General features: G+C 32.4%; 1 protein-coding gene across 1 annotated transcript in view; it reads left to right on the top strand.

Moving 5' to 3' along the window:
- The window catches only part of LOC144477165 (uncharacterized), a 155416-nt gene that overhangs the window by 105120 nt on the left and 33995 nt on the right, over positions 1 to 16301 (top strand). Inside the window, exon 3 of the mRNA XM_078194653.1 lies at positions 15517 to 15561. Coding sequence (XP_078050779.1) covers positions 15517 to 15561 — 45 coding nt within the window. The remainder of the gene's footprint in view (positions 1 to 15516; positions 15562 to 16301) is intronic.

Genomic DNA, 16301 nt, shown 5'->3' with positions numbered 1-16301 from the left:
ACCGCGAAATCTAATTTACCCTGTAACTACCCTCACGGACAAGTTACAGGGTTAATTAGATTTCGCGGTTTTCCGGCATTTTTCCACCTTTAGCGGCTTTCTAAACTTTTGAAAAAAATATGGCTTATTTTGGACATCAAGCCGGATGTTATAGAATTTTTTCAGATTTTTCAGTTGCAAGCTGTGATTATCAAAAATGAAAACCCCCCAAAAAATCGAAAAAATTGAAGATTTCTCGAAAACTAAAATCGGTAAAACTTTTACATTAATTCCCTGACAAGGTACTATCACAGCTCGTGTACTCAATTTTTCTCAGATTTTTTGCTCGCCTGCAACATTGTCAAAAAAAATGAAAACCCAACGTGTCGATGTTTTTTGCTGTCAGAATGAAGCTACTACTTTTCTAGTTTACCGCGAGCGTGGATTAAGTAATTTTAAACGTTATTGCATCGAAACAAACAATTTTTTAACCCTGAAAATGCGAATTAAGCAAGCAAAAAAATTGTAACGAGCGGAATGTATGCCAAAATATTTCCAATCATTTCAACTCAATCGGTTAGCGCAATGGTTAGAGCGTACGATTTCGGTGCTGCAGGGCTCGTATATGTTTATAATGTTTTAAAAATATTTTTTTTAACTTTTGAAATCTAATTTACCCTGTAACTACCCTCACGGACAAGTTACAGGGCTAAAATTTTGCACAGATGAGTTTTTATTGGTCAGCTATCGAACGGTATATGACGCATTGAAAAACCTCTAAGGGCAGTTTTGACCATCTTAATCGGCTATGCCCTTTATTATAAAATGTTATTTGCTAAACAATGTCATAAGTCGATTTTATTTGACGCATGTTTTTAACAAACAATGCTATTAAATATTGTCTTTTTGATATAGTACCGATTACTATAGAATACTTCTCACTAATTTGACAATCTGTTAATTCATTGAAAAGATTTTGTCATATTCTATGTGAAAAATTCAAAGAATATATCTAAATGTGAAATTTAATTTATAGGCGAATTTTATGAAAATTTAAACAGATATTTTAGATTATAATGGATTTGTGATAGAAATTTCAATTACAGTAGATTTTTAATCGAAATTTAGTTTCTAGTCAATTTGAAGTTAAGTTAATTACAATAGACTTGTACTATAAAATTTAATTGTAATGAACTTTTATTATTTTAAAAAGAAGAACTTAAATTATAATCGATTTTAATAAAAATTTAAATGGGAACTTAAGTTATAATAGATTTATATATAAAAATGATTTACATTATATCTGAAAATATATAATTTCTTCTATTTTAAAATTGATATACCATTAGAAAATATTATTTTTATTGTTCTCATGCGATTGCAATTATCTTAAGTGCTTCAAATTTCTTTTGTCTGTTTACATATTTGGAATAAGACTTTAGAAGGCTTTACTGCATTTTTAAGTGTGCTTCGAACTAGTTCTTGAAAAGTGGAAAAAACGTGAGATAATGCATACATATGTGTTATTCTACCGATAAACATTTAAATATACATTTATGTTTCAGTGTGGTTGGAAGTTCTGCGAAATTATAACAGATGTTGGAATTTAAAATACGTAATTACGTGATTTCAAAATATATAGAAAAGAAGATGAGAATCTCAAAGTAGAATCCGTCGAAAAAATAATTGCAGGCTTTGCTAAGAGGTATAAACGAAGAGTAGGGAACCGCCTAAGTACCTGTAGCGACAACTTTTGCGGACAATCTATTTTAAGAAGATTACTCAATAGCATCCAAGTGATGTACCATTAAAAAAGTTTTGGAAGTTAATTATAAACTCTTCAAAATATTGCAATATCTCTACAGATTTACAACAACACACGAAACAATTGAACTACAAGTTTGACAGTCGTCTTCTACTTACGTTTCGCAAATTGAACAATGAATTACTATCTAAAATGATATTCATCGATGTCATTTATAATAGAAGTTGTTAAACAAAAGTAAAATTTTTTTATAAAGGTCTGTTACTAATATAGATAATATAGATAATATAAATAATATAATATAGATAATTATTGTCGTTATAATGTACATATTAAATGTAACCTAACGGCTGAAATTATAGCAATCTCTCCAAATAATTTCCGTTCTCCTTCATTGCGTCCGCACAATTCTATCACGACTGAAGAAGCATGCTCGTATTTATATTTGAAAAGTTACTGTTATATTACTTCGTTCTATATACCGAAAATGATACACATATTCCGGTAGTACGTATGAAGACAGCTGTATGTTGTTCTTTTGATTCATTTTCAAACAAATTGAACTAAAAGTTTTCAGTTCTTTTTAAATGTTAAATTGTCTAGATTGCTAAGCAACATGTTAAAACCTTTTGCAAAAATTAAACGTTTATTAAACATTTTATACATATATGACAAAAATGAATACGTCAAATATAAAATTCTAAAGTTACTAGAAGAATTTGAGATTTGATAACTATTAACCTCTTAGGCACTGAGCACCACTATAGTGGCTTTCGTGGATACCATCTTTCGGTACGGCGCACCACTATAGTGGCTTTCGCGTGTATCATATCTTTAAGAAAAATTATAATTTAATCATCAAACACTTAATTCCACTGTACTCGTGTAAAGAACAGCATTATCCGTGACACATTGCAGTGCCGTATCATTTACACGTAATTCGCATTGAACTCTGCCGTACCGAGAAACAGCCCCGCGTAAAGTTCCGCCGTGCCTGAGAGGTTAAAAGAAGAGTATAACATTCTTATGTAACTTGCGTCTCTCACAATTAACTTCAACCATTTTTATTCAATCGTAACAAACATAACCATTGTTGTTGCCGCGTCGCGAGCGGCCTATGTTATTAAGTTTATGACGACCCCCAGGTAGATTTTTTATAATACCGCGTCGATACTTTCGGGTCTTCGACAACCGCTACCAGATGTGGCCATGGGCAGGGGTACGGCCAGCGACAGCGACGCTAAAGACAAAGAAAATCTGGGAATTCCCAGATTTTTGCTGTCTCCTCTTATTTGGCCATCTTCTAGTATTCATTGGTTTTAACATAATTTAAGTAGCCAATGAAATACTAACTCCACCCACGCCATTTACATAGGAAGGCGTAATTGGAGGATGAGAAGCGTAACTACTTCACTTTCCACCTTGCACTCGGTAACTTCTCATCTAGTCCGACAACCGACATTTTGTATATAGTGTTATAGTTGTGATAAGTTGTTCGTCTCTTTATTATTAAATCTTGTTTAAATACGGCACCTTGTTCCATCACAGTTCTTTCTAATACATCCTCAACATATTAACCCTTTGGCTACGGCAGACTTTGACACGCATCGGCCGTACGGTACGATACCAATTCACTCGCGACGTCCACTGGGTACGGCGAAGTTTTTCGTTAGACACGCATTTCTGAAGAATTATATTAAAATATTCAAAACACCGAATTCTATTCCATTAGATCAATATTACTTGAAGTGAATATTAATTTTAAGTTTTTTTTTTATAATATTTAATAATGAAATTTAATAATAAACGGGCGAAACAGACGAAATTTGATCTGGACGCCTATTGGCGCCTACAGTACCAGGAAGCCAACATGTGTCGGGCGCCAACAATAGTCAAAGGGTTAATTTATCGCGAGGTAGGCGCATTATTTAATCGTCATCAACTACGGTCGACGCTGTAACGCACCGCGCAACAGTTGTTTTGTCATCTTCTTTTTTATCTGAACTCTGCGTTAATCGATTTCGATTGCATTTATAGCATCCGTATGAGTTGCCGACATCTACGAAACGCATTGTTTAATCCTTGTATTCCGGTATCGGGGTCTCTAGAGATCTTCCTATTTTGTCGACAGTTACGAGTTTGCGTGTATTATAGGGACGGGGGTCTCTAGTTCAAGCGGCCGCAGGCATGTATCAGTGAAATATCGGGTCGCAATGGAAGGAATAACTTGTACACTGAATCACTAGTAAAGTTAATATAATATAACAAGTTTAGTCTATTACAAGTGTATAAGTGTAGTATGGAATTCACGATAGTCTTAAGACACGCTCCCTGGTTTACGCATCAAGTCGGCAGGGGCTAACAACCTCGTATACGCAATCGGTCACTATTTCCTTGAAAGAGAACTCGGCTCGACCTCGCTACGTCGCGTCGTCGCGATTTGATTTAAAACTACCCGATGAGAAGAAAAATCTTGGCCCTTTTATATTCGGCTGAACTGGAAAATTTGGTAGTGGGGGCTGGGCCTGCGTGACCAGATCATCGCGCGGATGATACCGTGACACAGGTGTCCCAACCCTTAAGCTGGCGCCCGTCAGAAAACTAAACACTTTTGTATTTGAATCGTGGGGGCCTACACCGCGGATGATACAGTGACTCAGTGGTCCCCTATGATTAGGCTGGCGTCCGTTAGAAACTAAACATTTTGTATCATGATCGCGGGACCGTGCTCCCGGCCGACGTTAGCTAGTGTAAGCCCTCAAGAAGGAGCAACAAACGTCGGGAGTAATCTCCGTACGTAACAACTGATACAAACACATGAATCTCATTTTTGATATTATCGGCTAGAATTTATAATCGTTTTACCAAAAATGGTATTATATATTTGGTATTCACCAAAGATAATTATATCGGCTGACTGAAGAGACTAAAATTGAATAACTATCGAACAACAACTACAATACAAAAGCATACGACAAATTCTCCTTGCAAACAATTTTCATCCTTGGAATTATCTAGTATCGTGACCCATGGTGATTGTCTTTCTCTATTCCCAAGTCCTTTTCAAATTCTACGGTCGATAAATAAGAACCATAAATTGTTCATTCATTCTCTCCGTCAAAAGCGTAGTCTCGTCCCACCGACTGTTAGTTAATCCCTTGCCGTACCATTTTTTTTATACTTACTATGATTAGAATCTTTCCAACCGCACTAATTTCTTAGAAGGAAAAGAAATTTTATATTTATTGTGTGCTTACATCTACTTGAATGTTTAAATATTAATGAAAAGTGAATAAAATTTGATTCCTACTCGAAGGACCGGATGAACAGAAGTAGTATAAATATAATTTCACTGATATTTTCTTTCTAACGTCACACATACCTTCTTTGACGTTGTCTTTAATATTCCATATAAAATAAGTTACTTGTTACGTATAATGAATGAGTATGGTAAGGCAGAACTTTATTTCGACTTAAAACAAGTATATAAGTTTCATTGTGTAATGTATTACGTTACAAATCTTCGGAACGAATTTTTGATACTATATCGTGAGACAAGGAGCTATGATCAGACTGTTATTCATTTAAAATGCTGAAAGAGCGACATTCTCTTGTGTGTACCAAAAATGATATATGGTTTTTCAACCGTATAAGAGTTAAAAGAGCTGTATAATACATGACTTAAATCACATGGATCCGAAACACTATAGAAGGGTTAGAGAAGTGGTGAATTATTCCTGTAATTAATTTTAACGTAACTGAAAACGTTCGAATAAGGGACACTCGGTTCAAAAAATTTTCTAACGTGAATTCGGAATGACAACGATTTGATTCACGCATCGCATAGATTTCCACGAGTGTACGGAACCTATGGCTATCGAACTCTTCGGATCTGACCCGATTCGATTACATTGCTCTTAACCGCGTTTGGTATTAATCGGTCACGTCACAGATACACAAGGTCCTCCGGCTACGGTCACTTTCTCGCAACAGCTTCAATATTACGAGGACCACTTCGACCGCGTGCAATTAAGATTAATAATTAAGATAAATTTTCGCAAAAACATAATCGATCCCACAAATTGTTCGATCCCTTTTTAATTTTCACTTTAACGATTGTAAATAAGATACGATTAACGTTTCGCCGAATATGGGATTGGTTTGATTTCTTTTCTAGACACTTGAAAACTTTTCTCGTATTTAACGCTTTCAGTTCGTCATCAACGTTCGGATCAACGTTGCAAAATTGATATTTACGGAAATATCTGTGAACAAATAATTGAATTTATGTAAGTAAGAAAAGACATTTTCGACTATCGACGCTAAATTTTCAAGCTCAATGTCAATTTTATGGCAGGTTACTTACATCAAGGTTATGTCAATATCCACGTAACCAAAAGTGTAAAATCATGCCATAACAACAAAGATAGTTTGAACATTTTAAATACTTCGTATGTAAAGACATAACACTTATAAACATTTTCAAGTATTTTTAAAAACGTACATATAAAATAGTGAAAAAATGTAGTTAAAAATCAAAACAGTCAAATCATGCAATTTATACCAACATGAACCATATATGTATGTATGTATTTAGACATTCAGTAACGTTTGTCACGTTTTATTCAGAAGGATGTTTTAGTTGCAAACAGGTAATGAATCAACTTATTCTATAAAATTCGTACCTCATTTTTGAGATACGAATTATTTTTTAGAAGAACATTTAGGCGCGCTTGATTTAAGTTTGTTTATTAAAGCATCAATGTCTGTAGGGTTCACAGGATTAATTGATGTTTTAAAATTTCAATTTATGATGACTTTTGCGGTATTACGCGATGAAGTAACACGCAACTATTTTTGAGACTTACGGCATATATTCGCAATCAGGCACGTTTCTTGGAAGTTGTGTAACAAGTTAACTGATAAAGCTGCTCCTTTTTTTATGCGTACTTCAAAGTTTAGATTCGTGTGCGTAATCACATTTAAGATAAGTGCGTTCTGCGTAACGGAAGCCGATCTTACGAGGCGAAGAATTTTCCATTAATATTTAAAGTTGAGACGTGCATGCATTCGCATAAACATTCGTTTTGTTTCAGAGTTATTCGAAGCATGTAATGTACAATGGTCGCACCGAAGAATAGAAGATTCAGTATTATAAATAGTTCGCGAACTTGAAAGATTCGAAAAACAATCTTGAAAGAATGCGAGACAAATTATCATTTTATATATTTCGAATCAAGTAAATAATACTTGAGTTTCGCATGAGGTAAACGAAAAGAGATCAGGGGATATACATTTATATGAAATATATAAATATTTGCCATAAATCTAGTAACGATTATATATTATAGAGAATTCCGATAATTATATTCGTATTATATTGGCAAACATAATACTTATTAATGCATAATAACTAACTTCGAAGTATTAAAAATAATAATTTAATAACGTATAAGTTCGTTATGCCGATATGTACAAGTATATTAACAAAATAACGTATATCTATTCATTAACAAAATATAATGTAATTAGTTCTACAGGAAAACCTCGATGTTTTAACTTCAAAAGCAATTACTTTGCCAAAATATTAAGGTACTTACTGTTCAGTTTATTACATCAAACATTCGAATTGTATCATATCTTTCCACAATCATTTTCTGCAATATACAAAATATTCGGACATCTTTTTAATACGGAATATAATGTAAAATATTGGCCAATCGCTTAAATATTTGTGAAATGTCAGATAGTTTAGTTTACTAAACAATCACTGAACAAATGTTTATATAGCATAAAATTGGTTACAATGGTGGAAAAATAAAAAATACGTATGTATATGTATGAATTCTTTTATTTGGACAAATAATTAAACTTTAAACATTGCATTTTATAAATAACCTGATATTGTTACAATTAAAGATTGTGAGAATAAAAACTTTTCATTACTTTGGTAGACTGGTGTCACAATATTTTCGTTACAGACTGTAGATAAATGAGATAGATGACAGTTCTTAAAAATCTTAATTAGATTATTACACTATTTTTCGTGACAATGCTAAAAAACAAGGAATAGTAAAGTATATAAATTTGTGTTAGAAAAATGCGTTCCCGTGCATACGTACATATATAACATCGATAGCCATTTCAAGAGTAGCTAATTATCGTCAGTAATTCATCGCCATATTAATTGCACGAAGTAAACTGATAACTGTGAGAAACTTATTTTAAATTATAACAAAACTATAAGATAATGTAAATTAATGTTTTTCTTTTTTGCGCCAGTGAGTACGTTGCTCTCCAAAATCTAATCACGTACTTTTATGGCAGCTAACTAATAGCGGTTTATAAAATATTTCATAACTTTCAAAAGACATGAAGACAGTTATCACATTATGCTATTTTTTTACTGTCATTTACTGTTGTATCAGTATACAATTCCCCGTATAACATGGCACGTTTTTTTTCTATAAAATTGTTGAATTTTTAAATTAATTCTACAATAATTATTGGACTCCATACTACTCTTTCTAAAACTTTTATAAATGCCTGTAGACTTCAATTTTATTTAACCATTTTCCTTGCAATATTTTATGTAAATAAGAAATATTACATTTATACTATTAATAATTTTCAGTTCAATCCATATTTTCATATTGAAGTTGTCGAACAGTGTTTGTACAGATACGTAGCCTCTGATACACTTCATGCCCGCAACCCCAAATTGTAATAGATTTATATATTTATATAATATATTATTGTAACTCTTAAATGAAAACTAGTTTACGCTTGAGCAATATTATTTTATTTTCTTATATATCTCTATATTCTTCCAACTTATAATCATTTTCCTTTCATTTCTAACTATATCATTTATTTTTAATTGTTTTAATTGCGACATTCTACATTTCCTGTTTAATAAAGATTGTCTTTATAATTTTGTGTCGCTAATAAGAACTGTTATCAGTAGATTGCAGATTTTTATGCAAAATAAAAACTGTCAGCATTAATTGCAAGATACAGGAGCTTATTATTCTCGTCGTATTCACGTAATAGGATGCTGCAGTGGTGATACACGCTTACATGTTTATTTAATGAGCTAAAAAGATATTTTACAATAAGTTTAGTAGTGAAGAATTAATTTTCACTAGAAAGAATGGCTCATAATAAGTTCGTTTCAATGTTTCATATTTATGTATACAATAATTAATATTTATTAAATGTCATTTATTATAATTATATATTTTAATGTTATAATTACGATAATTAATAAATATCGAGCGACCAGAACATAATTTATTACCTAATTAAGAATATTTTACATCAGTGGTTTTCTAATTTAAAGGTTAATTACTTGCGTAATTATCGTTTTTGAATATACTAATATACTTAAATATAGCTGTTACAGTTTAACAGGGATTATGTAATTATTACAACAGTGGTTTTTAGTACAAATGAAAAGGTAATTCGTTCTTATAACATAATTTATGCAGTATTATATCTCTACTGAGCCAAATAAGCATATAAGATGAATTTTAGCCAAATTAATTGAAGCCAACAGAATCGACAAGAATCGAATAATGTCGTGGTACTATGTAAACATAATATCTGATCTGTCCGTCGCACTTTAACCCGGGATTAGCCACTTGGAGATAAACGTATCCACGTAGGGGTCTAGTGTCGGGTTTATCCACGTGGAAATTCAGTACGACAACTACATTGAAAAGTAATGTTAATTGATGGAAATGTACGAAATTTGAATATTGCACGTCTCGCGAAAGCCTTTTAAAGCGGAACAATTTAATGAATTAAAAATGATGCTTTTTTTAACTTTTTTATTTGCGCCTATAACAAAATATGACAATAAAAATACAAGAAACATCATTATTATTTAACTTTTGTATCGTCCCAGTCAATTGTAATTGTTGAAAATATTTTGTTAGTGTGATTCCTTACTGTGATCACTCAGATGTGTAGCGTACTCTTTTGTTCAATCATACTGGTTGAGACTGTATAAGAACAATTGGGAAAAAATATATGTTGACAATGTCTAAAACGGAGTAACTTGTATAAAATTTCAATGGAATTTTCTGCATGCATGCCAACTATTTGTATAGATTTATATATGTAGTTCATGCTGTAAATGTAAAGTAACAAAATTATAAACATTTTCATATGAGCATATAAAGAAAATTTTAAATTCGTTATCTATTATTTCAATCAATTTCAATTTATGCTAAAACTGTTGTGCCGATTGTCTAGTAAACTACTCTTTCTATCATCTCAGAAAATTCAAGCAATTTAGTTCAGTTTTAAAAGAAATTATTATATGTAGAATATTTGTCTCCTACTGTATACTGTGAAATGGAACCTAAATTTATTTACTTGACTCTTCTCAAAATGTAACGCACTGTTGAAAGCTGCCTAATTCAATATGTTGATTCATTATTATTCCCGCTAAGTTCGAGGATATTTTTCATTTTTAATTTAAAAATGCTTGAATATTTCCATCTTAAGAACATCGTAAGAAACCACAAACACAACGTAACGGTAATTGTATTTGGACGTCTTTCAAATCGCCGTGAATTTTTAATATTGAATTTCTTTGAGACGTTTCTTTGGGATTTCTAATTACTTGTAATTACTCGGCACACATTGTATAAGCTGCCGAATTCTTCTACGAGCATTCTTTAAATTTTCGTTACAGACACAGATACAAAAACTGAACAAATGTAAATTTTTCAATTTTCTTGACATCTCAAATAATTTTTGTCAAAATTTGTTTAGGCATACTCCAGTAAAGTCAACAGTCTAGGTCCAGCGTGACAAAAACTAGAAACCATTTGATCAAATCTTAACAAATTTATTGCAAATTAATCATCACAAATTAATATTATTTAATACATACTTCCTATTAACATTATCTGCGCATAATAAATATATAATACAATAAGAATGGTTACTGTATAAAATATGACATATATAGATCTAGCGTTCGTAAAATATTTTGGACCAACAAGAAACAAAAGTTGGCAGAAAGAGGCAAAAACAGCAAAAAGTAACCCACTCGGAGACTGGCTCGCCCCAATTAATTCGTATGCCATCCGTTCTGCCAATGACGTTACCTTCGTAATTAAGACGTCGGTGCAATTATTTTAATACGACATAATGCATCGTTCGGGATTTTGCGCGTACTAAAATAAATGCTTACAGAAATTTGTTGGCGGAAAAGTTTGTATCCGGATGTTTACGTTAATTCTCATAAACGAAGAGAAATAACTTTGGTTAAACAGGTTTTACGACACAAGTTAATGCGTTTTTCACGGCTCCTCAATTTTCACGCAACATTTACGCTCACGCGTCTGGTTAACAGGCAATCTTCGTAACGACCTGTTATTTGCACTCCGCTGTATTCTTAGAAAGTATTCTGGCCAAAGTATGGCCCTTGAACGAGCTATCATTGGCCAGACCATCGTAGTCGTAGTGATTTATCTAAATATCATTATTATTAGTCGATCCAAAGATCACTCTATCTTATTAATCAAATTCTATAGTGGGTTAAAGTGGGGAAACAATTCAAATACATGGAACAATATTGCAGGGTAACTTGTCCAGCGAATGAACATTTAAACTGCATTTCAATTCAATTTCAATTCAAAAATTTGAAACGATCGAAAGAAATATATAATTCTATTGCAAATTACCGCAGTACATCACTGTAAATGATGGAAACGGCTACGAACATAAACCGAGAAATGATTCGGACCATTCTTCACGTTGTATCTACTCAATTATCACGATCTAGACGGTTGGGCACTATTGAACGACAACGCGTCATCTCACAAAGTCACTCATTGTTCGTCAATTCTTGACCAAAAATCAAGTCAGTGAGCTCAGTTATCCCTCATATTCGTCTGATTTGACCTCGAGCAACTTTACTTTATTTCCAAAATTGCAACTGATGTTAAAGCGATGCTTTATCGAAGCATTTGGATCAGCTAAACAGCTTTAACATAGAATCTAATGTAATATCACAAAGTGAGTTGAACTAGCTTCTGAATCCCTTTCGAATCATTGTAATAAGTCTATTGATTCAAGAAAATGCCGATGCCTACTTTATCATCAGGGTGTCACTACATCTTTAGAAAAATTTAATGTAAGTTAGATTTAGCCTCGTAATTTTATAATAGTTTGGTACACTTTGAGCAGCAAAAGTGTATCGCTTTGGTTTTACTTCTCAACTGGAATCAAAGAGGATGTGGTTGGAGTAGATGAATTATACTGGGTGTACTAATACTAAAGTATAATCTATTACTAAAGAAAATTGGGATGCACAATTGTTTAAGAAGAATACAGGGGCCGCACGCGCGCAGGTGTCGACTCTAACATATTCCTCTATGAGCATCGAATTTGTGACTATTTTATACCACAAAATTCGTTTGAAACTGTTGATGAAGGCATACGCACACACGTCCAGGATTTTATAATGAGTTCTCCGAGAATTGGTGAGAAATATACAGGATCTCCCAAAAGTCACTCGCAATCGGGAAATGAGAGGTTTCTAAGATCATTTGAAGTAATTTCTTCCCTAACGCAAATTCCTAGTTCTCGCCTGATTGGTCAGTGTTTCTTACTAATAGAGAAAGTAAAGGTTGCTTAAAACGTTCTCAGAAAGTCCTCGTTTCCGGATTGTTAAACATTTCTAAATCACCCTGTATACAGTTGTATACGAACAAACCAGGGTTGATACTTAGTATTGAGAGCTCTGCATAGAAGGCAATTTTTTACAGGCCAAAATGAACTTAGTGTCAATGTTAATGTGAAATTGTTAATTAAATATTATCAATAGTATTAAAACATAGAAGAGACGAATGAAGCTACAAATTAACACGTCGAATGTTTCCTTGATCATATATGGATGACACTAATTTTTTACCAAGTTTGAAAATTCATGTTCAAAGTAATATATTCGAATGAATTGAACTTTATTAAGATGTTTCGAATAAATTTAAAATTTATAATTTCGATTTAATTGATTAAATTGCTTTAACTTTGTGGGAGTTCTAGTGGTTGATTGTTGGTGCTAAACATGTTAAGGTATAGAAAATTATATTACTCCGCGTCATACTCTGGGCTCTTTCCAGGGGTCGCTAGAAAGCGTCCCTGAGCAACGACGGTCGACATTATTAGTGCCTTGGAACCCCTATTTGAACCTAACACTCAACCTTGAGAAACTCTGTAGGTCGCACAAGACTCCCTCAAGCAAGCCAAAAAATGTCACTGTGGAAAAGCTTTGTACGTCACACCATGCTTTTACAGTGTATAGCAAGCAGAAAGACAGTTCTACAAATTGAAACGTCTTCAAAACCATAGAAACATTCTTTTTACGAATAAGTCGACAGCAGACTTGAAGATTGAAGCTTCCTCTTTACAATTACCTCTCTAAACTTGGTGTACGACTCCTTTTTATTTCTATTATAAACCAAAAACGAGGAACAAGTTTTGTCATGTAGATTTCTCATGCGAACCCTATGTTACTAAATAAAGTATGTGATTTATCTTTCATTCAAAGCTCAATAGAGCAATTACAAAAAAATAGTACATCAAATTTTAAGGAGTCATTGTAAAACGAAAGATTTAATCTTGAAATATAGGTTACAATTAGTCATGAACAAAATTGTCCAGTGTACTTACAGATTGTACAGACCGTAATATTTCTCAGAAATATACTTTCCAGTTTCCCACCTGTTACATTATGGCGAAATTATGTTACAGGGCAATCAATGATGCAGAACAAAAGTAAAAACATGTTTTAAAATAAGTCCAGGTTTATTGTTATTTTTCACATTTTTACAAAATTATATTATATCGACAGTTTGCCAAAAAACAGAAATACAATAAATTCTCTCCAATTGTCCCCAGCTTGTAAACAAAAAAGGACAATTTGTGAAAAGAAAATACCATTATTCCATCCTCGTGTCTCAATTTTATAGTCGCTAAGTGATTATCAACGATTATAAAAACAAACCGCGAATAATCGTATCTCATCTTTTCAAATTGTTCATTTTTTACAAGTTGAGGGACAGTTAAAGACAATTTATTGTACAGTTTATAAATTCTCGCTGTAGCTTACCACCGATGAAAGTTCCTACCAATGGGAATTGAAATCAATAGCAAAGTTTGCCGGGAAGATCTAATTACGCGGTCGTATATGACGTGGACGAACGCTGCTGTCGATCTCGAAAAAACTGGCACTAATCTTTCGCTAAGTAGTCGCGTCGCGACGTACACAATTATGTTGCACTCTTTGTCACTCGGCAATTGAGTGCAACAGGCAATTGTTAGCGACGCACTTTACTTTACCCGGAACAAAATCGCGTTCACAGATAGCCAGGTTTTCGCTTATTTACATGCCCGAGCAGATTCAGGAAGCGTTCGATCGTTCTCGGTTGCAGATTAGATGACCTTACAGTGAATCAAGGGTGCGATGTAATAATCGTTCTTCTCAATTACGATGCCACCATATTTATACAAATGCAGTAGGCGGCAATCGCGTAACCATGAAACCGATTCTTTTTATAAACGTGCGAGTCGTGTGTCATTGAAGATATTAATGCAAAATACACGCTATTGATTCGACGCATTTGCGAAACCTGTAACTATGTGATATTCAACAAGTAGTAATATTTTAATTTTATTTGTACCTTCTATTTCTAAATCTATCAGGGAGATATAAATTTTCGGAGAATATTTAATTACAAGATACAGAGGCTACATCCACACTCATTTCTTTTCTTAGAAAATTAGTAAACTGTGAATAATGCAACAGTGTACACAGTCCTTTGCAACAGATGCACTGATATTTATTTATTTAATAATTAATATTTATTAACATTTCAATAAACTACGACCGTCAAGTAAAGTTTTCGTAACACTATTCAGTGTGATGACTTTGGCAGTACGTAAAAAATTGTAGAGGTAGAATGGTAATGTAAAATTTTTTCTAAATATACAATACCAGTATCCATCATTAAGAAAATTAATTTTTTGCTAATAATCAATTAATAATAGGATAGTTTAGATGAATTTAGTTGAAATAAATTCTGCGATTAATTCGAATTTGGCTTTAATTCATCAAATTGATGTGAATACAACTTAATTTTATGAATATGATATATTTCATATTGTAGTATAAGACGCGCGAATTTGAAATTTGAAGTTAATAATGTAGAGAACAGTTTCAATGAATAAAATACGATAGTAATATTGGTAATCATATATTTCGTGGTTATGAATTATTGCGCGATCCGAAGTATTATCACAAAATCTTGTAAATATTGTACATGTTCGAATAAGGATAGAAAAAATTTAACAAAACAACACTGTGTAAGAAATTCCACGCGGAGAAGCGAGAACAAATATTAGCAATTCGTTAATAACTATTCGTATCCTTAGAGAATTACTGAAATTGAAATAATATTGTCCAACTTTTCTCCGAAATCAATTTTTAATTTTATATGTACAGAAATTCGCTATTGTTTAAATATTTTTCACATGTAAATAGCGCAATCGAAGAAGATTTAAAAGCAATATTATTTATTATAAACATGGCCAAGTCTTTAATGTAGAACAATTCTGTAACACGAGATGGTCTACCTCGATTCGATTAATCAAGGTTCTACCGTATTTTATTGTAAATTAGTACAAAACCCATACTTTTAAGATGCAAATTTTCAGACGACACAATTTACATCTATTCTTTCTTTTCTTTTTAGGGCGATCCAGGCATACAAGGATTTACCGGTCTTCCTGGGCGCTCGGTTTGTATAAGTCTTTATTCTATAATAGTAAAACGTAGTACTGCGAATATCAATTATTAACCCTTTGCACTCGAGTGGTGACTCTGAAGTACCACTAAAATTCTACTATTACATCTCAAGGTAATTTTTATAACAACAAATTTAGATTCAACAAATTGTTAAGCAGTGAAACTGTTGATATGAGTCACAAGAATCAATTTTGTATGCATAAAAGTGCACTCTTTGTTACATAAAATGGAAATACTATAAGCCAGGAAAATGATTTCAGATTTACAGTTAAAATAGCTTCGAGGGCAAAGGATTAATACTAAGAGAATGGATATATTTAAACTTCATAACATTTCTATTATAATAGAGTGTGTCAATTACTATGGCCATTAAAGTGGCGTTCGAAGATTTCGACAAATTTGATTAAAATCGATTCAAAAGATTTGATTGAAATACTATATATGTATACCCATATTTATACTGCATAACTCATTACTTAATCATGTGACCCGATTTTGAAAACCGAATCTAAAATGCAATGCTTCAATTCTTATGGCACTTTAACCTCTTAGGCACGGCTGGATTTTGCGCAAATAATGTTTTTCATAACTAAATTACCACTTTTCTTAATACATATTTGTTCCATATAGTTATATATAATATTAATTACATATATTCTTTTCTTAGTGTATTGTACATACACACTTTCACTTGAATCGTTTACTTTAATAATTAATAAAACAATTGAGTAA

The sequence above is a fragment of the Augochlora pura genome, chromosome 11 (genome assembly GCF_028453695.1).
Source record: "Augochlora pura isolate Apur16 chromosome 11, APUR_v2.2.1, whole genome shotgun sequence".
Classification (NCBI taxonomy): Eukaryota; Metazoa; Arthropoda; class Insecta; order Hymenoptera; family Halictidae; genus Augochlora; species Augochlora pura.
Note: the sequence above shows the minus strand (reverse complement) of the source record. Positions and strands in the feature narration are given on the sequence as shown.